Source organism: Caretta caretta, chromosome 18 (genome assembly GCF_965140235.1).
Source record: "Caretta caretta isolate rCarCar2 chromosome 18, rCarCar1.hap1, whole genome shotgun sequence".
Classification (NCBI taxonomy): domain Eukaryota; kingdom Metazoa; phylum Chordata; order Testudines; family Cheloniidae; genus Caretta; species Caretta caretta.
Window position 1 is genome coordinate 7,382,546 of NC_134223.1, and position 19,789 is coordinate 7,402,334.

The 19,789-nt window shown below is 46.7% G+C and overlaps 1 protein-coding gene across 2 annotated transcripts in view; it reads left to right on the forward strand.

Annotated features, from left to right (window-relative positions):
• Positions 1 to 19,302, forward strand: part of ACTL8 (actin like 8) — a 42,569-nt gene extending 23,267 nt beyond the window's left edge. For both annotated transcript variants that reach the window (XM_048824718.2, XM_075121070.1), the window contains exons 2-3: positions 16,809 to 17,197; positions 17,873 to 19,302. In XM_048824718.2, coding sequence (XP_048680675.1) covers positions 16,832 to 17,197; positions 17,873 to 18,637 — 1,131 coding nt within the window. In that variant the 5' untranslated portion in view covers positions 16,809 to 16,831 and the 3' untranslated portion in view covers positions 18,638 to 19,302. The remainder of the gene's footprint in view (positions 1 to 16,808; positions 17,198 to 17,872) is intronic.
• Positions 19,303 to 19,789: the final 487 nt, after the last annotated feature.

Genomic DNA, 19,789 nt, shown 5'->3' on the forward strand with positions numbered 1-19,789 from the left:
AGTGTTGAAGGTTTGGAATGATTCCCCGTGGCTCTGAAACTTTCGCATGCATAAGGACACTTTCATGGAACTTTGGCTGGCTTGCTTTCCCCTGCCCTGAAGCACAAGAATACAAGAGCAGCCCTCACAGTTCACAAGCAAGTGGCAATAGTCCTGTGGAAGTTTGCAACACCAGACAGCTACGGGTCAGTCAGTAATCAAATTGAAGTGGGCAAATCTACTGTGGGGGTTGCTGTGATGCAAGTAGCCAATGCAATCATTGAGCTGCTGCCATCAAAAGTAGTGACTCTGGGAAGCATGCAGGTCATAGTGGATGGCTTTGCTGCAATGGGATTCCCTAACTGGTGGGGCTATAGACAGAACCCATATCCCTATCTTGGGACCAGACCACCAGGGCAGCCAGTACATAAACCGCAAGGGGTGCTTTTCAATGGTGCTGCAAGCACTGGTGGATCACAAGGGACATTCCACCAACATCAATGTGGGATGGCCGGGAAAGGTTCATGACGCTTGCATCTTCAGGAACTCTGGTCCGCTTCAAAAGCCGCAAGAAGCGATTTACTTCCCAGGCAAGAAAATAACTCCTGGGGATGTTGAAATGCCTATAGTTATCCTTGGGGACCCAGCCTACCCCTTAATGCCATGGCTCATGAAGCCATACACAGGCAGCCTGGACAGTAGTCAGGAGCTGTTCAACTATAGGTTGAGCAAGTGCAGAATGGTGGTAGAAGGTGCATTGGGATGTTTAAAGGGTCACTGGCGCTGTTTAATGACTTGCTCAGACCTCCGTGAAACCAATATTCCCGTTGTTGCGGAGCACACAGCAAGCAGCAATCTCAGAGTAAGGGGGAGACGTTTATGGCAGGGTGGGAAGTTGAGACAAATAGCCTGGCCACTGAATGCACACAGCCAGACACCAGGGCGGTTAGAGCATAGCAGGAAGCGCTGCGCATCAGAAGCTTTGAAAACTAGCTTCATGACTGGCCAGGGTACCGTGTGACATTTCTGCTTCTCCTTGATGAAAACCCACCCCCTTGGTTGCCTCTAAATTCCCTGTAAGCCACCCGCCCTCTTCCCCCCCCCCCTTTGATCACAGCTTGCATGCAAAGGAAATAGTCACTATTTTTTAAAAAACATGTTTTGTTAATTGATTATAAAAATAGGGAGAACTCACAAGGTAGCCCGGGTGGGGTGTGGGAGGAGGGAAGGAAAAGGCTACTTCAAAACTTGTTGAATGCCAGCCTTCTGTCACTTGGGCTGTCCACTGGGGTGGAGTGGTTGGGTGCCCAGAGCCTCCCCCCCACACCCCATGTTCTTGGGCGTCTGGGTGGGGAGGCTATGGAACTTGGGGAGGAGGGAGGGCAGGGGCGGCTACAGGGGCGGCTGCAGCAGTCTGTGATCCTGCTGCCGTTCATGAACCTCCACCAGATGCCAGAGCGTGTCCGTTTGATCCTGCAGTAGCTCTAGCGTTGCCTCCTGCCTCCTCTGATCTTCCTGCCACCACCTCTCCTCACGTTCATCGGCCACTTTCCTGTACTCTGCTATTGTCCCTCCATGCAATCTGCTGAGCTCTGTCAGTGCCGGATGACTGCATGAGCTCAGAACACTTCATTGTGCATTTTATTTTCCCACTGCCCTTATCTGAGAGCCTTTGGGACAGAGGAGGGAGGCTTGAAATATTTGCAGCTGCTGGAGGAAAAAAGGAGTGAAGTATTTAAAGATAAATTTTTACGGAACAATGGCTATACTCTTTCACAGTGAACAACATGATTCACATTACATAGCACATGTGATTTTTGGTACAAGGTGCCATTTTTGCATCTTATATTGAGTGCCTGCAGCTTTGGTGTTAAATCACACATGCAGGGCCAGGCAACAGAATTCAGCTTGCAGGTGGCCATGGTAAGCCATAGTCTTTTGGCTTCTGCAACCTTCATAACAGCAGCCCCCTCCTCTCCCATACTAACCAAAGCACATTGAGTTGGCCATTTAGTGCTGCAGTTTTCCTGTTAACATGCAGCAGCAGAAACCAAACTAACCCCTCCTCCCCATCCAATTCTCTAGGATGATTGCTTTACTCCCTAGAATAGCATGCAGCTCAGCGTAGAAGCAGCATGTCTGGGGTTCTGTCCCAGAGCGTCCATTTGATTCTTTGGTTTGCTTGTCTGAGCTTAAGTTTCACGCAGCACTGTTTGCATCCCTGCTGTAGCCTCATGGTCTGAGACTCTTTTTAAATGTTTTGGCATTTCATCTTTTGGAACATAGTTCTGATGGCACGGATTCCTCTCCCCATACAGCAATCAGATCCAGTACCTCCCATTCAGTCCATGCTGGAGCTCTTTCTCAATTCTGGAACTGCATGGTCACCTGTCCTGAGCTCGCCTGGCCAAACAAGAAATGAGATTCAAAAGTTCCCAGGGCTTTTCCTGTACACCTGGCTGGTGCATCAGAGTTCAGAGCACTGTCCAGAGCAGTCACAATGGTGCACTGTGGGATAGCTCCCGGAGGCCAATACCTTCAAATTGCATCCACGCTAACCCTAATTCAAAACAGCAATGTCAATTTCAGCGCTAATCCCCTTGGTGGGGAGGAGTACAGAAATTGGCATAAAGGGCTCTTAAAACCAAAAAAAAGCTGTGTGGACAGATGCAGGGTTAATTCAACTTAACACTGCTAAATCTGACCAACTCGTAGTGTAGACCAGGCCTTAGACTACCTGGTGCAGCAATTGTCCTCAAAGCAATGATCTGAGACAACAGATTCTGTCTTACTTTTACAGTATTAATTATCTGAATTACTTAGGCTCACCACTTGTCCTGAGGAGCTGGCGTCCCTCAGTTACTCCAGACATAATTGTGCTGCTGTCTAACAATGGGAGACTCCTGTCTGAGGACGAGAACTAGGCTGCCTTGAACTGCATCAAATAAATTCCATCCTGAGGTTGAGTTCTGAGCTCCGAACTTGTCTTGACAAAGTCAGCAGAACCCCTGGATGGGTTCCTCCCCAGTTCTCTCTAGCTCCTCAGCAGAATGCCGAGGTTCTCTGTGAATGTTGCAGGGTGGGTTGGTTTTGTCTTTATTCTCCTGAGCCACAGAGCAATCTAAAAATCAGCACCATGATATCAACACCTGATCACTGGGATTTTGGAGGCTAGTTCAGTCTGTTTCATCAAAGGAATAATCATCTCCATTGCGTCTTGCTCTGGCCCGGTGGCGCTCTGACTCCAACTAGAGATGTTGGAGGAAGTGCCTCACCGAATGGGCTGGCTTCCAGCCAACATTGGCTGAATCTGGATTCAGCTGGTATAAGTACACAATGTATTTGGGGGCATGCTAGGGAGCAGGGAGGGCAGCGCTTCCAGCTGCATTCCTGAACAGCTGCCTCTTGTGACAGCTGCCCCTTAACACAGATTGATGCTGTCTTCCAGCAAGTTGCTAGACTCCTGGGTGCTCCTTCTCCTTCCCTCCCAGCATGGAGGGGGATGTACTAATCTGATTAGCATGCAGGTGGCACAGGCATCTCTCCTCCCTCACTTAAGTGAACTGCAGAGTTACTTTTAAAAACAAAAACGCTTCCTATTTGCACAGAATTAAGGCTGCCTCCTGGCAGATCAAGCCCAGCACTGCATAATGCTGCTGCCACAGTGGCAGGGCACCAGTGTGATCTCAGCAGTGGGCTCTTGGCCGTGTCTAACAAGCTCTTACAGAAATGAGGGCAGTCTCCCAACTGGGTTGGGAAAGATCCACTTTGGGGCTGACTCTGAAATGCTGCTTTTGCCCCACTGATAAAAGCAAATTCTCACTTTTCCAAGCTAGTTGGCCGCATCCTCTTCAATCATGAATCTCTGCCTATGATCTAGGCTGGAACAGCCACCATGCAGAAGGGTGTAGTAAATTGAACTGCATACATGAGGTGGTCCCTATTAACCATTGGCTTTACCTAGAGCCTCGGGACTCTCATTAGACTAGAATGCTTGGCAGATGAGGCAGGCTTGCACCCTAGATGTAACTTGTTGCTCCCCAATAGACTTGGCATTTATGAGTGGAGGGGGATGCAACCATTTAGTGCCAAAGTTGCAACTCTTCAGTTACACCAGCTCATCACTGGACTCAACTGGCCCAAGCGGGTCACCAATGAACTCTCTTACCTGTGGCCCTAGTAGAGGATCCTTTAGAATGTAAATATCCTAACAAGCGTTGGAGGCTCTCTACTTCATAGAGAGCCTCCAAACCTCACCTATAAAGGGCAGTCCAAAAGTGCAAGGCCAGTCCCTCTGATTTAGTCAGTCTCCAAACCCATACACCTTAGGGGCAGGAAGAGGTATGTCAGTCTTCGGCTTACCTGGTCAGAGCAAAAGCAACTTGGTAGTGGTTGTTACAAAGTGTGACATTCCTGATTCTAGTTTTTCTTGCCTTCAGTCTCTGCTTTCCCTTTAAACAAGCTTCCAGTCATCAGGTGCAGAGAAGCTTGGCAATGTGAAACGAGTGCATCATTGCAACAAGAGTCCTAAAAGATCTGGCTGAGGAGATCTAGCAGCTTTCCACTTTTAATCTTCCCAGGTTGAAAGCAATATTGTAGCTGTATTGGCCCAAGATATTAGATCTGGTGGGTGAGGTTAGATAGATATCTATATAATTTAATTGAACGGACTTCTGGTCATGAGAGAAACTTTCAAGCTTGGTGTTCTTCTTCTTGTCTGGGAAACTAACTGTTAGTTAATGTCGCTGCTAAATGTGAGACTTGAACAGATTATCTAGCTACTTATGTTAATCCCACCAATATTGTCCCACACTAACAGAGGTATCTCCCAGGCCAGCCACACTGCACAGCTTCTCAGCATTGCTGCTCTAGGCCAGTGGCTCTCAACCTTTCCGAATGACTGTCCCCCTTTCAGGGGTCTGATTTGTCTTGTGTACCCCAAGTTCCACCTCACTTAAACTGTTTACAAAATCAGACCTAAAAAGACAAGCGTGACAGCAGGTGATCACTGAAATTGCTGATCTCATTTTCCCATATAATTATAGAATAAGTCAATTGGAATATACTCTACTTGTATTTCAGTGTAGAGCAGTATAAACAAGTCATTGTCTGTATAACATTTTACTTTCATTAGGGCTTTTTATGTAGCCTGTTGTAAAACTAGGCAAATATCCAGATGAGTTGATGTACGCACAGAAGACCTCTGCATATCCCAGGGGTACATGTACCCCCTGGCTGAGAATCTCTGCTCTAGGCCAGTCTCTTGCCCTGACCCCAGCTCTAAAAGGCTTTCTGTGGCTGCTCACCAAGCCTTCCCGTAGCAACCAGCTCTTGGGCTGGTACCTCCAGGGCTAAAGACACACCCAGTACTCCTGCCTCTTTCAGGTCACTGTTCTGCATCCTCGATATTGCCCAAACTGACCTCTGCCCTTTCCAGAATGACCAGAGGCCCAGCCTACCCCTCTAGGTGACTCTAAAGCAGGATGGGGGTTGGTGCCCTGTAATGAGGTGGCAGGTGAATCAGTGTTAAGCAGGAATAGTGGCATCTAAAGAATACTCCCTTTCTATCTTCTCTGCAGCTATTGTCAAGCTTATAGCCAAGGGGGGTGAGGAGACATGCAGGCTATTCCAGTCTATAATCTATTTTCTTTTTCTTTTAATCTGCTGAGTAGCTTTCAGGGGCTCAACATCATGAAGCTTCCTGGCTGGCTCCATTTCAGGTTGCTTGACAGCCTATAATCTGCCCTTCTTGAAACAATCGACAATCTCGGTTGAAATGGCACAAAATAGACAGCTGCAATTTTTAGTGTGTTCTCATAAGGAGAAAAGCACTTTGACTGACTGCCCAACTGCCTCCAAGGGAAGAGACTCTTCCAAAACAGCTCTGCTAGTGTGCTGTTGCTATCGAGTGTGGGCTCCAACTGATGCTTGGTGCTATAGGATGGGGTAATGGCCTCTAGCCTGGCCAGGTCCTCAAGACCACTGCCTAACTTGAAGTTGCTTCAAAAGAAATCCTGGTCTTCTGCAGAAAGACACTGGGTCCATTCTGCACTGAAGCTTGTGTGGTCACTTGGTAGCATCTTGCAGCCACTTTGCACAGGTAAGTGACCCCATGGCATACATGGGAACAGTTGGAACTGCAGGATTCCAGAGAAGTTCTCCCTCTGAACTAAGGGCTAGGAGGCCTGTAAAACAAAGGACTTAATTTGTGGAAGGAACACTGAGCTTCTGTGTCTTGGGACAGCTAGGCTTGTCCTACTTGAGTGTTCAACCTGCAAATCCAAAGTCTTGCAGCAGTAGATCTAAAGATATCCAAGCCTTGTCTAAGCTTTCAGCATCCTAGCTTCAGCTGCTCCACTGTAGACCCTTGCTACAGCAATGCAAGGTGTTCTTCCATTGGTATCATTAACTCACCTCCCCAAGAGGCCGTAGCTAGGCTGGCAAGAGAAGTCTTCTGCTGATCCAGTGCTATAGAGACTGGGGTTAGGTTGCTTAACTGTCTTGGGGGTGTAGATTTTTCACTGACCCAGTTACATTGCTCAGTATAACTCTTTAGTGCAGACCTGTCCTTAGTCTGTGGACAAGACTAAAACTTTCCTCTCCATGTCCATACGTTTTTGCTATATTTCTGATAGCCTACAGAATGGAAAAGGCTTCTCTGGTCTGGGAACCAATGTTACCAGAATTCCCACAGACTTACACCACCCTGAGTGGAAGGGGGATCTACACACCAGGCCAGATTCTGCTTGTTTGGTGGAACCTAGCAATTTAAGTTACACAAACCAGTAAAACACTCAGCCCAAAGATCCCCTTCAGGCAAGGGCTGTTGGTTAGGCTAACTTAGGGAACCATGAGGAAAGGGATGGATATATTGTGGTATTATGCTATTTTATAAATCCAAGGTATGCCCACACCTTGAATACAGGGTGCAGCTCTGGTTGCTCCACCTCTGAGTAGGAAAAGTTAGGACAACAATCAGTGGTATGGAACAGCCTCCATGTGAGGAGAGATTAAAGACTCCCCCTTTTATAAAAGGGGACCAAAAGCACCTCTCGACAAGACACCTGCTATTATAATATACCTGGTGAGTATCCCTTAAACTGATTACACCTTAAAGATCAATGAGCAGTGTGTTTATACAAAATGTCTTCAGCTTACAGTCATAGTTCTGAAATTATGACAAATGTGTTTCCCAGATGAGTCTGGGGAAGGGGTAAACTTTCCTCAGACAAAGGACAACCTGATGCCTCCAACCAGGTGTCCTCAAAGTTGATGGGCAATTGCCTGTCAAGGGGCCATTCTTTGGCAACAAAGTGGGCAGGAACAGATAAATTGGCATTTTAGGAAACAACCTGTTTCAGACATAGATTTCATGCAGCTCTCTCAGCTGGAATGAACTTTATCTTGGGGTAACCCACAATGCCTTTCAAAGGGTGAGTGGACTGTGTAAATGAGGGGCAAAAAAACCACCCAGGTTCTGTCTGCTAAGACAAAGGAAGCTGCCCTTTGACTTTGGGCAGGAGGGAAGAGGAGATCTTGACCTGTGAACTCGGTCAGTCCTCTTGAACATGTGGTGAGGGTTTCTGCCTTGTTGCATTTTAGCTACTAAGAAGGACTTTATTTTTCTTGTAACCACTTCTAATACCTTGTACTCCCTTTAAACCCTAATCTTTGTACTCGGTTTAGTTTTAATATAAACAACCCAATGGTGTGCTCAAACTCAACTGTTGAGTAACCCCAATTAAAGTAGCAAACTATTGAATATTGACCCTTTCAGGGGCAACTGACTTACTGCACTGCCCAGCCCTCTCCTGGACAGATTAAACCTGTCTGGTGATCGCCCTGCACGTAGTAACCAAGCTGGTGGAGGCCAGGCTGTGACCGGTGTGTTGCTGCTAGACCAGGGCTATGGCAGTTCAGACACTCAGGGTGTGACATGCAGGCTCTTTGTGACCAGTCCAGGTTGGAAGCTACAACAGCAAACCATTGTGGTCCAATTGCATCCCAGAATGTGACAGGGATATGATAGAGGTCCATGCCATCATAAATGGCGTAGGGAAAGTGAATAGACCAGTTATTTACCCCTTCTCGTACTAAAAACCAGGAGTTAGCCAATGAAATTAATAGGCATTGGGTCTAAAGCCACAAAAGAATGTACCTCTTCACACAATGCACAGTCAACCTGTGGAACTCCTTGCTGGGGATATTGTGAAGGCCAAAACTATAATGGGGGCTCAAAAGAGAATTACCTGGAGGACAGGTCCCTCAATGGCTGTAAGCCAAAATGGTCAACCATATGCTCTGGGTGTCCCTAACCTCTGTTATCCAGTCCTAGCTTCTGGTAGGGGATGGATCATTTGCCCTGTTCTGTTCGTTCCCTCTGAAGCACTTGTCTTCAGCAGTGGCTGGTGCCCAGTGACTGGGCTAGATGAGCCATTAGTCTGATGCAATATGGCCATTCTCATGTGCTGACTTTTCCCCTCTCCATGCTCTCACTCATGATTGCCTTGGCCATCAAAGCCAGGGTGATAATCTCTTCCTTAGACTTCCTAGAGGGCTCTAAAGATTGACCAGAATCTCCTTCTGTGGGAAGGTGGTATTTTAAAATGGGGTGAACTGTTTCCTTACAGGTGGGATGTAAAGGGTTGATGGAATTTAGTGACAGGCTCAGAGCAGTAAGCTTTTCTGGGGTATTTTTGGACTGCCTTAGGAAAGATGCAGTGAAATAAGACTCTTGTTAAATTGGTCCCTGTGGGCTGGCTTCCTGTATCTCTTCCACTGTTATCCTCTGATCTTCCATAAACTGTCTCTTGAATTCTTGTGGCTATCCAAGCTTTGCCTTTCACAAAGGATTATCTTTCTGTATCTGAATTTTTTTGACAACCCTTTCAAGAAATGAAACCATTCCCATGTCTCTAATTTTCTAGCTAATAAGATTAATTATACTGAGATTTGCCTTTTCAGTGGTGTCTTTTGAAGAACTGGTTATATTTTTGACTTCCTCCTCCCCCCTTCTCTGCAGTTTGCTGGCTTTGTATTCTTACTTAATCTCCCCCCCCCACACCCCCAAGTCTCCTTTACTTCTAATTAGTAGCTAGAAGGGTAATTCGATGGAGGGGGGTCCTTCCAGAGAGGAGGATGGCTTTACATAAAACTGCAGTGACGCTCCAAGTTCATAACCTGGTCAGATTATCTGCTTTAAACTTCAGCAGTCAAAACATGATTAAGCAAAGAACTTGACTATAGCTGGCTTCTTAAAGGAAGAGATGGGTGTCTAAGTCAACTGGTAGCTTTTCTCTGCCTGTCAGTTTGCTAACTGTCCCAAGCAAACATAGTGATGCCTTATTTTCATGCCGTGCATTTTATTTTAAAAATAAGTTTAGCCTAGCCAAACCAGGCAAATCTCTCTAGGAATAAGGCTCAGAACTGAATAATTGCCTGGAGCCCTGCACTGAGATGCTTTTACTATTAGGTCCCCAGGAACTTGACAGTCTTTAAAGATGGTGCTGTCCTTTTGAACAATGCTTTAGTCACTCTCTGAAATACAGACTTGGACTCTGGCTGTTCATGAGATGATTCACCAGACCCAGTTATTGAGGTAGTAAGAGTTTGCAGGACCTCTTATAGAGTGAGGCCACACAACCTTGCAACTTACAGGATCTTATGCCTTTCTCTCCTTGAGGAAGAGCACTAATATGGCTGTCCTTGCCATGTGGTCCGTGGCTAGCTCATCTTGGAGTGTAGACCAATTTCAGAAGGTGTAACCACTCATTTTGGAATTGAAGCCCACTGTGATCTGCATCTCACAACAGTGTGACTTAATCTCACTGCTGTTTGTACACACTAGTGTAGCCAGTGCTTTGGGCTGGAATGCATCCTGGCTCAGAACCCCCCTGCCCCCCACACACTCCACTTGGGCTCTGCAGGGGTGTGGGGTGGACTCTCTGTTGAAGGACTCTTGGCAAACCACCCAAGACTTGAGTGCATCACCACTGCCAGATGGCACCCACCAGCTGGATTCAAAGCTGGGGTGGGGCCAGTAGGCAGTCTAGATCCAGCTGCCTCCACAGATCCCTCTACAAGCCAGCATCTTCCACTCAATGAAGTGTTGCTGTACCTTAAGGTGTTAACACATAGTTCAATCTCTCTGGTAGGCTGGGCTCCTTGTGACTCTGTGTGCTTAGCCTGGAGTCACTTCATAACCTACAGCCAAGTCACCCATTTCAAAGCAGTGTCCAAAAGACTATTTGCTACAAAGGGGATAAGTGTCTCAACAGGGCTACAGCAAACACCCATGTTCTAGTGATCTCCTCCAGCAGGCAATGGTGGCATCTAAGACAAAGTACAGAATCAGTCCAGTGACATTAGCCTCCACTTACCCTGCACTCCTCTATGCTCATGTATGTTTCAGGCCTCCTGATCAGCTTGTAAAGTAAAACTGTTAAGAACTTGACTGAGGTTCTACCCTACATTAATAGCCATAACTCTAATAAATGGAGTGCCATGTTCCAATTAAGACTGAAGACTGGAAGATTTCATCTTGGGGCACAGGCATCAAAGCTATATACATGGACACGGAATGGGTTAGCCAGTCCATCTGTAATTACAGGGCTGGTGTGAATAGATGTTCATCAAACTATTAGTCTAATTTGACTATCTAACAAGGAGCTGTGATGTTTTATGCATGGTGCCTAATTTTACCCTGGCAATCTCCTGCTATATTTAACATCATTAATCATTGATTCCCACAGGGCTGGATCCCTGATTAGTGTCAGATGCATCATGGGAGGAAAGGGATTTTTTAAAAAGCCCTTTCTTCGCATTGGAATTGAAGCCAGTTCAGTGGAGTTGATCTTATTGCTTGCACAGCAGGAACACCCATGAACAGGGGCAGACTATGCTCTGCACTGCCCTCCCTCCATTTAACCTTCATCCTTCTCTCATGCTCAAAACCTCTAGCCTGAAGTGCGTGCTGGGGTCTTGCTTCCTTTCCCTGCACGTACACCATAGCAGCAGATGAAGCTTACCTCTCTTGGTAGAGGTAGCTGGTGCTTAACTGCTGTGCCAAAAAGCACACTGCTATCCTTTGGTGGTCAGTCTTGGTCTTGTGGTTGGGGGAGGGAAATTCCAGGTAATACAAGCTTCTTGGTCACTGACCATGATGCCAGAAATTGACAGCACCAGAATCCTTTCAGGAAGTAGTGACTTAGCATCTAATTGCATTTTGACTTAGCAAATGTCCATGTAGCCAGGACTGTTCAGCATCTCCACTTTGAGATGAAGCACTTGCCCTGCTTCACAACGAGAAGTGTGCACAGGCCTTGGTGTAAAGGTTTGGATGCCGTTTTTCTGAGGGTGGGCTCAACTTACCTCAATCCAGTTAAACCTTAAGGGGCAGTGCATGGAGGAGATGTAGCTGTCAAGGCTCCATGGAAACTCCCAAGGAGATCAGTGGCTATTGCATTGCCATGATCAAAATGTAGACCCAGTGAGAACTTCTAGCAAACACCTTTCTGACAAAAACATGTGTGGTTTCAACAATCTCTTGATGAAACTTCCCAGGAAATTAGAATTTCCAAGTTTCAGCCAGACCTGTCAGAACACTTGACTAGAAAGCCAAGCCATGACTAGAATACTGTTTCAGATTGGCTGTGTTCATTTTCTGTTGCTATCACAACCAGGCACTGAGTTCTTAGGTTTATCTTTAACTTTGCTGTTGCAAATTCTAGTGTCTACAAAACTGTAGAAAAAGCTTGCAGGGTGCCTTCCCATCCATCTACTGTTCCCTGTATTCCAGACTCCCCAGGCTGACTGCTCTGGCAGGGTGAAACTCTCATGAGGACAGGTGTGTGAATACCAAATTTTTCAGCTCACTGGCAGATACCCAAAAACACACCCTTGTTTTGAATCAAAACATCTTGTCGTCTTTTAACTTAAAGAAATGAATGAAATCAACAAAAACCCAGTCACTTCAAAAATATCAAAAGAACTTGACTGAATTTAAAACAATTTGACAAAACTAGCCATTTTGGCTGTTGCCAAATCTGCATTTCGCCAAATAGCTTGGTCAAAACTTGCACATCTCTACTTCACATGGCAAGGCTTTCTGCCAACAAAACCAGGGCTCACTAGAGAATGGATAAGCAATCTATCCTGCAAACCCCAATTTCTCCCTGCAAATACTGGTCCTTGGAATAATAGCTCTACAGGCACCATAGGCTATTAAATATTTATTTAATCGTTCTGTGTCGTGCAGCCCATCTTCCAAAGCAATCACAAATTCAGCATCAACTCCATTGCAGGAGGAGATGAGCTTCTCTTCACAGCCTTGTTCAAATATCTCTAGACTGGCTTTCTCTGCCCCACTTTGCTAATTAAACACCACTCCAGTCACCTTTTCATCTGAGACAAGGAGTGAGTCAGTCTCTTATTGGACTAACTTCCATTGGTGAGACAAGCATTTGAACTTGCATAGAGCCCATCAAGTCTGGGAAAGCTTTGATGTGGAGTAGCTAATACTAGGTGGAATGGATTATGCCAAAGGAGTTAACTCATGTTGCAAGAGGCCATTCAAGGTGAAGTGGGCAGTTGATGCCTCTGCAAGTCATAGGCAGAAGGAGGGTTACAGATTGTTGTAATGGGCCATAATTCAGGGTCTTGAGTCCATGACTTTTGACATATAGCCATTATGAATTTAAGATCCCTACACTAGTCCCTTGAAGGTGTTGTGCTGGCTTCCTTGGAGGGTGAAGAGTGACATGTTGGATACAGAGTGATCGTTTTGTGAAGTGTTTGCCCATGGGTGGCAGGGTGTGTTTTGTCTTATCACTCATCTGGGAACATAGTGTCTGCCTGGCTCCAGCAACTAGGTCGGGGGGACATCTAGTGCACTAGATGAGGCATGTGTAGGACCCATGGATCATGAAAAGTATGCAGGGTGGGGTGGCAGCTATTGATCATGATCACAGTGGAGATCTGTTTGCAGGTTTTGGCATTTGTTAGGACATGCCTGACTGTCTAGAGCTCCCTTCTTAGGCCCTATTGACAACTCCCCTTGCAAAGGAGAGAGCATGGCCCCAGAGGCTGCAAAGATGTCCAAATGAGGACTAAAGATCTGCCCCCAGACACCTAGTTGGGTCTTGTCTGGACTCTGCTTTCTTCAGCAGCCTTGTCTGTTCCTGGCATGGTCTGGACAGCTGGCAGTCTTCCTTCCCTCCCTCCCCATCCCCTCAATCAGAATCTTATTAGCTATGTTTACATGGCAGTCATGTCAAGCGATTAATTTTTAATGGCTTGGTTTATTGCATGTATGAATGGTTTAGTGAGTAACTTCCACATTTAAGTGATTAATTCCCCAGAGTTTGGAGGGACTGGTTAGCTTTTACATTAATCAGGACTTTGGCATGCCAAGGGGCAATCAATCAATCCCCTGCTGCCAGGGAGAGTAGTGTTAAAATACCTCCAAGGTACAGTGGGGTTAGGCAGAGCTTTAATTACTTCCTTGCTTACAGCAAATTTTTGTTGTTGGTCTCTATTGGCCTGGTCTCCCCTGCACATCCTCCCCTGCTCTTCCCTTTCCCAACACAAAACAAACCCAGATGTTCATTAGGAAGCTGGCAATAACATGTCAGATCCTACATAGGTCAGATCATGCTCCCCAATTTCAGTCTCTGCTTCTAGCAGAGCCATGGTATAAAATAACTCTCTACCACATGGCAGGTGCATGCATTAACTGCTCCATGGACAGGCAGCTCCCTGGCTCTAGCTAGGGCCAGGCTAGGCAGGCATTGGTGAAAGCTTCCTCACCTCCCTCCTTGATTTGTGCTCATGTGCTGACCAGCAGCAGCCCCATCTGATGATCCTGGTTTACTGATCTTTCCCTGGTGCAGGCTTTGATCTTGGGCAAGTGCTTAACCTAGTGTCTGGTGAGCAGCCTTAAGCAAGCACATCTGCAGATCACTAACCTGCTTGTGACTCCAGCACACAATCTTCCTGAAAAGGGCGAGCAGGAGCACAGTCCCACCTAGTAAAGCTCTTCCATGCAGGTTGCTGCTATGTACAAGCATCCAAACCCATGGTCGCATCACCATTCATAGCACGCTTCTGCCAGTAGCCTTGACTGCTATGCTGAAGCTGAAGCATCAGGTATATTCCCATAACCCTCTTAAGCAGATGCTGTTGCTGAAGCTTATACTGGCTCAAAAGTAGACCCCACACTAGTCCTAATAAATGCAGAAAAGCACTTTGTAGGTAAAAATCCTAAGGATATAATGAGAGAAAATGGCATCTGTTGGGTAACTCTACACAACCACAGTATCCAACTGGAGACCAACACACTAGAGTTGCATATTCAGTTACTCTCTCAAATGCCACCTGCTTGGTTTATACTCCATCTCCAGCACTATACTCTTCAGAAGGCTATCAAGAAAATCCCCATGCATTTGACATCCAAGTGCATGGAAGATGTTGTACCTTTGTATCTTGGTGTTAACTTCATACTTGTGTGACTGGAGCAACCAGTCAGCAGATGGAGACAGGTGGAGATGCCAAGATCCTCTGAAGGCTGTGCCTGTAAGCTAGCAGAGTGGAGACAATCTTGCAACTTCTGCTACAAAGAACCCAAACATTACCACATTAACATAAACCAGAAGGAGAATCTGGCATCAGTCACACCTAGTTTAATGGGGAAACTTAGATGCTGGGATTCCAGCATTGCAGAATGGCTGGTCGCATAACAATGACTGGCCTTTCAATAGGTCTTGTGACTTTGAAAACTGTCTCTGGGTCAGGAATGAATTTGGCTTTAAATCGCTAGCTCAGTATTCAGTCTATTCCTTAAGGCATGAACTGGGTAACTCTCTAAGATATGTGGAGCAGGAAGAACAAATCTACAAAGGGTTTGCAGTGCAATAACCCAGTTGGTGTAATATAAACTGGATAAGGCAGTAAATTCAGCATAAACTTAGCTGAAATCTTGTGAACTAGGTAACTAAAAGCAAAGGTGTGTAGCTTCAAGGACTTCCTGTAGGAGTAGTTTTACATTGTCTAGCATCAACAGCTTGATGTTGTCCATTAGCAGGAAGCTAGGTAACTCACGTGATGCCTTGTAATACTTCCAGCCCAGCTAACTCCAGGAAGTACTCTAGTCTCCCAAGCCTGTCTTCCAGAGCTCCTTAGAGGGAAGACTTCTGGATAAGTGTTCACATGTTAGTCTGATCTACACAATACACAAACCTCCTGAGAATTGGGGAGAAGTCTCCTCCCTCTCCCCCCAACTGGGGAAAATCGGTGAACTGTCAAGACTCTAATTCCCCCACCCAAGGAGACCAGTCTTGGTCTGCCTGATGTCCCCACCATAATGGGTTAGGGGTGGAGGAAAGACCTGCAATACCTCATCACATGCTTGTGTTTGTGGAGAGGGTGAGACGCTTGCTCTGCCACATCCAGACCCTACATGGAATGGCCCTCTAAAAGGCCCAAGGTACCATCTAAAGAATCCATGGGTCTTGCACCTAGACTACCAATTTTCCCACACTTCCTAACTAATGCTATTGCATCTCAATTTGGTCACCTACCATGAGACTGCTTTGCTTTGGGGCAGAGGGTTAAGAATAATTCAGACAAAAGTACAAAAGGTTAGAATAGAACTGTTCCTTACAACAAACTGAGTGGGCTTGGGTGAGGGAGGGAGACCTTTGTAAGGTCAGGATATAACTAAAGCCTTTCGCATAAAGCTGGCGGTGATAGAAAGCCACCTGCTTGTTTGACTGAAAACTAAGGAAGTTTTTCTTTGGCTTGTGTACTTGGCCTATTGACCTGATCCTCCGCGTAGAGCTGGGAAAGTAAACCCTCCCAATGCTATTGGATTCAGCCTGTGTGCGACTCTATTAGCTTTCTATAGTCGCTGTCTCTCCGTTCTAAAAATCCTTGGGTTTTGTAGGTCGGACAGTGCTTGGCTTCTCATTGCAGGGCAATGCTTCCTGCTCTCCTCACTTGCTGGCAAAGCAGATGGTATGTTGGCACCTCCAGCTGCAGACTGTGTAGCTGGTCACCACGTGGGCCTGGCTTTCTAAGAGCTCCCCATGCCATGTGGGTCTCTTTCCTTTTGAAATCTGGGCTCCAAAGTGGGAACACCACTCCCCCTCCCCTGTCACCCCAAAATGTGAGTGTCTATGCTGAGCTCTCTGGAAATCCTGGCTCTTGTCATGTCATTCCTTTATCACTGCCCAGATGTTGGAAGGCCAGGGCCAAGCCAACACATGGTCTCTACCACAGCAGTAGCTTCCAAAATTAAAAATCCAGGACTCTCAGGGATGTGGGATTTTGAACTGCATGAATTACAAGATAACCCCCCCACAAATTCTGTCTTGAATTCTGTCCTGAATGGACTCAAGCTGCCCAGGCTAGCTGGGAGGAAATGGCCTTAATTCTCACTTGGCTTTTAATTCAACAGGCCCTTCCTTAAGAAGGGAGGGTGAGGAGTGGCACTTCATCTCCACATCTCACTTGTCACTCTACTCCTCTAGCTGGCCAAAGAGGCCTTGGAAAGAGCTTAGGTATTTAGCAGCCCTCAAACACTGGCAGGTACAACATCCTTTCCAAAAACTCCCAGTCCCAGCTCCTGATGTCTCCCCTTAAGGGTCCCTATCTAGAAGAAACAGACTAAGTGCCTCATGGGGCACTTAATCACACCTATAGTCAATCATTATCCAAGCATCTCTGTAGGATATGCATATATTTAAGCCAACTACTAGCTTCCAATGCCCTGAGATGCTCCCTCAGCAGGAGCAGTTGACTTGCCTTTTACCTAAAAGCTTGGTCTTTCTCAGTCTCCTTATTCAGACCCATCAAAATGGCCGAAGAAGAAATTGCTGCTCTCATCATTGATAATGGCTCTGGGATGTGCAAAGCTGGCTTTGCTGGAGATGACGCCCCTCGTGCAGTGTTCCCCTCCATCGTCGGACGCCCAAGGCACCAAGGAGTCATGGTTGGGATGGGGCAGAAGGACAGTTATGTGGGTGACGAGGCCCAGAGCAAGAGAGGCATCCTGACCCTGAAGTACCCGATTGAACATGGCATTGTCACCAACTGGGATGACATGGAGAAAGTGTGGCACCACACCTTCTACAACGAGCTCCGTGTTGCCCCAGAGGAGCACCCTGTCCTGCTGACAGAAGCTCCCCTGAACCCCAAGGCCAACAGAGAGAAGATGACCCAGGTGAAGTATTGCAACTATGTGTATATCTTCCATGCCTGTGTTACAGCTGACTTAAGTGGGTGTCGTCTTGGTTCTCTCCCCCCTTGCTTCCCTGATGTTTTCTGGCAGCCCTGCCACTTCTGCTTCCAAGTTTCTTGGCTGTCTCTATTTTTGTCTGATGCTGAGTGTCCAGGTTTTAAGGTCTCCCAGGGAACCAGTCAAACAGCACTTCATGAGACATGTCAAAAGTCTCAAGCTCTTGCTGGGGTCAAACAGACCTATCTAGAGTGAAACTCATAAGACTTCAGAAACTGTCACCTTTTTCCTCTCCCAGCTGAATTCCAAAGAGGACAGGTGAGGCAGAGGTGAGCTAAAACTAACATTCAGAGTTGTCTTCTGGATATACTTTCATGCCAAAGGTGTCTTTGACTTGCTCTAGTTGTCAATCAGCATAGTATCCAGGTACCTGTGTGGTCTTATGCGGCTCCAAGATTACACCGGCATACTGTTCACAGCAGAAGTCCTTCTAGTTCAGCAGGGGGAGACCTGGGTTTTGATGTTTGAGCCCAGAACAGTCTAATCTTGGTGTTGTCTGGGTCTAGCCCTGGTTAGCTACAGATTCAGGAACCAGTACTTGGTTGCAGGCATGGACAGCTGATCCCTGCAGTACAGTAAAAATGTCTCCCTTTCTCCTAGATCATGTTTGAGATGTTCAACTGCCCTACCATGTATGTGGCCATCCAGGCTGTACTGGCCTTGTATGCCTCTGGCCGTACCACTGGCATCGTGATGGACTCTGGTGATGGCGTGACCCACGCTGTGCCCATCTACGAAGGCTACGCGCTGCCTCATGCCATCCTGCGCTTGGACTTGGCAGGCCGTGACCTGACCGACTACCTCATGAAGATCCTGACCGAGCGGGGCTACAGCTTCACCACCACGGCCGAGAGGGAGATAGTGCGTGACATCAAGGAGAAACTATGCTACGTTGCCTTGGAGTTTGAGCAAGAGATGGCTGCAGCTGCTACATCTGCCTCTCTGGAGAAAAATTACGAGCTGCCCGATGGGCAGGTGATCACCATTGGGAATGAGCGGTTCAGGTGCCCGGAGGCCCTCTTCCAGCCCTCCTTTCTGGGCATGGAGTCCTGCGGCATTCACGAGAGCACCTTCAACTCAGTCATGAAGTGTGACATCGACATCCGAAAGGACCTCTACGCCAACACAGTGCTGTCTGGTGGCAGCACCATGTACGGCGGCATCGCGGACCGCATGCAGAAGGAAATCGCTGCCTTGGCCCCCGGCACCATGAAGATCAAGATCATTGCCCCAGTGGAGCGCAAATTCTCAGTCTGGATTGGTGGCTCCATCCTGGCTTCTCTCTCCACCTTCCAGCAGATGTGGATCAGCAAGCAGGAATACGATGAGGCTGGTCCATCCATAGTTCATAGGAAATGCTTCTGAATCCTGTAGCAAGATGGAAGTGTCAGATGTGCCTGGGCAAAACTGTGTTCCTTTAAGATAGGAACAGCTTAGAAAGGAATATTTCCATAAAGGGTTGTCTGCTTAACATATCCTATTTAAGATTGCTTTAGACCTTTCCAAACTAAGCAAGTCCCATTGCATATAACCTAATGCAGTGTTCACCTGTAAAAATGTGCTAAACCCCTCGTACTCGTGACTCATCACAAGGTTAAGAGGTAAAACCACATTAATGTGAGGCTACGGATGTGTCGCCGACTAACAGCATTCTTCCCTCTTCCTTGTCATTGTCCTGTCATATTCTTAGGGCTAGAGATGAGATTGGTGCAAGATGTATTCAAGGTCAGGCATCTAAAGATTGAGTAATTATTCCATAACTCCTCTTCAGAGGCTGGCAAGTGCAAATGTTAATTGCCAGTTAATCCCTGCTGGTACAGTAGGGAGACAAGGGGCCTGTCTGCTTTTTTTTTCTCACCCAACTGTACCAACAAATAGCCATGGGGGCTAAAGGCTACTCCAGGCTACATGTGCAAGCTGCTGTATTCATACTAATTTGAAGGAAATCTCTGTACATTGGGAAGATTTAAGAGTTTGTATTGTCATTAAGGCAAAGTGGAGAATTGTAATATGCAAGGATAGTCTTGTGATCAAGGGAAATTTAAAAATTAAATATTTAAAGTGCTTTGCAGGACTGACTGAATTTCTTTGGGGAAGGGATTGGGACAAGACACTAGAGGTTTCTGCTTTCACAAAGACCATGCCTTTTGGTCCAAGGATCAAATGTTACACCTTTAGCAGGGATACATACTCATTTTCCAGCCTCCTGGCAGGAAAGAGGGCAGGACTAAATGGGTATCTGACACTGCAACCAGTCATTGGTGGCAGATTATTGGGGGCTGCTTGTCCAGACAGCACTGCCTGATTTAAGGAAATGTCTGCTTCCGGTGGTGGTGGATCAGTCAATGGCTGGAACTAAGTCACAAAGCTACATGATTAAAAAGCAGCTGGCTTTTTTCAGAGGTGCTGAGCCTCCATTGACTGACTGCAATGGGAGCCATTATATGCTCTGCATTTCTGGAAAATGGACACTGAGGGCAGGTCTACACTACAAACCTGCATTGGAACATCTGTGCC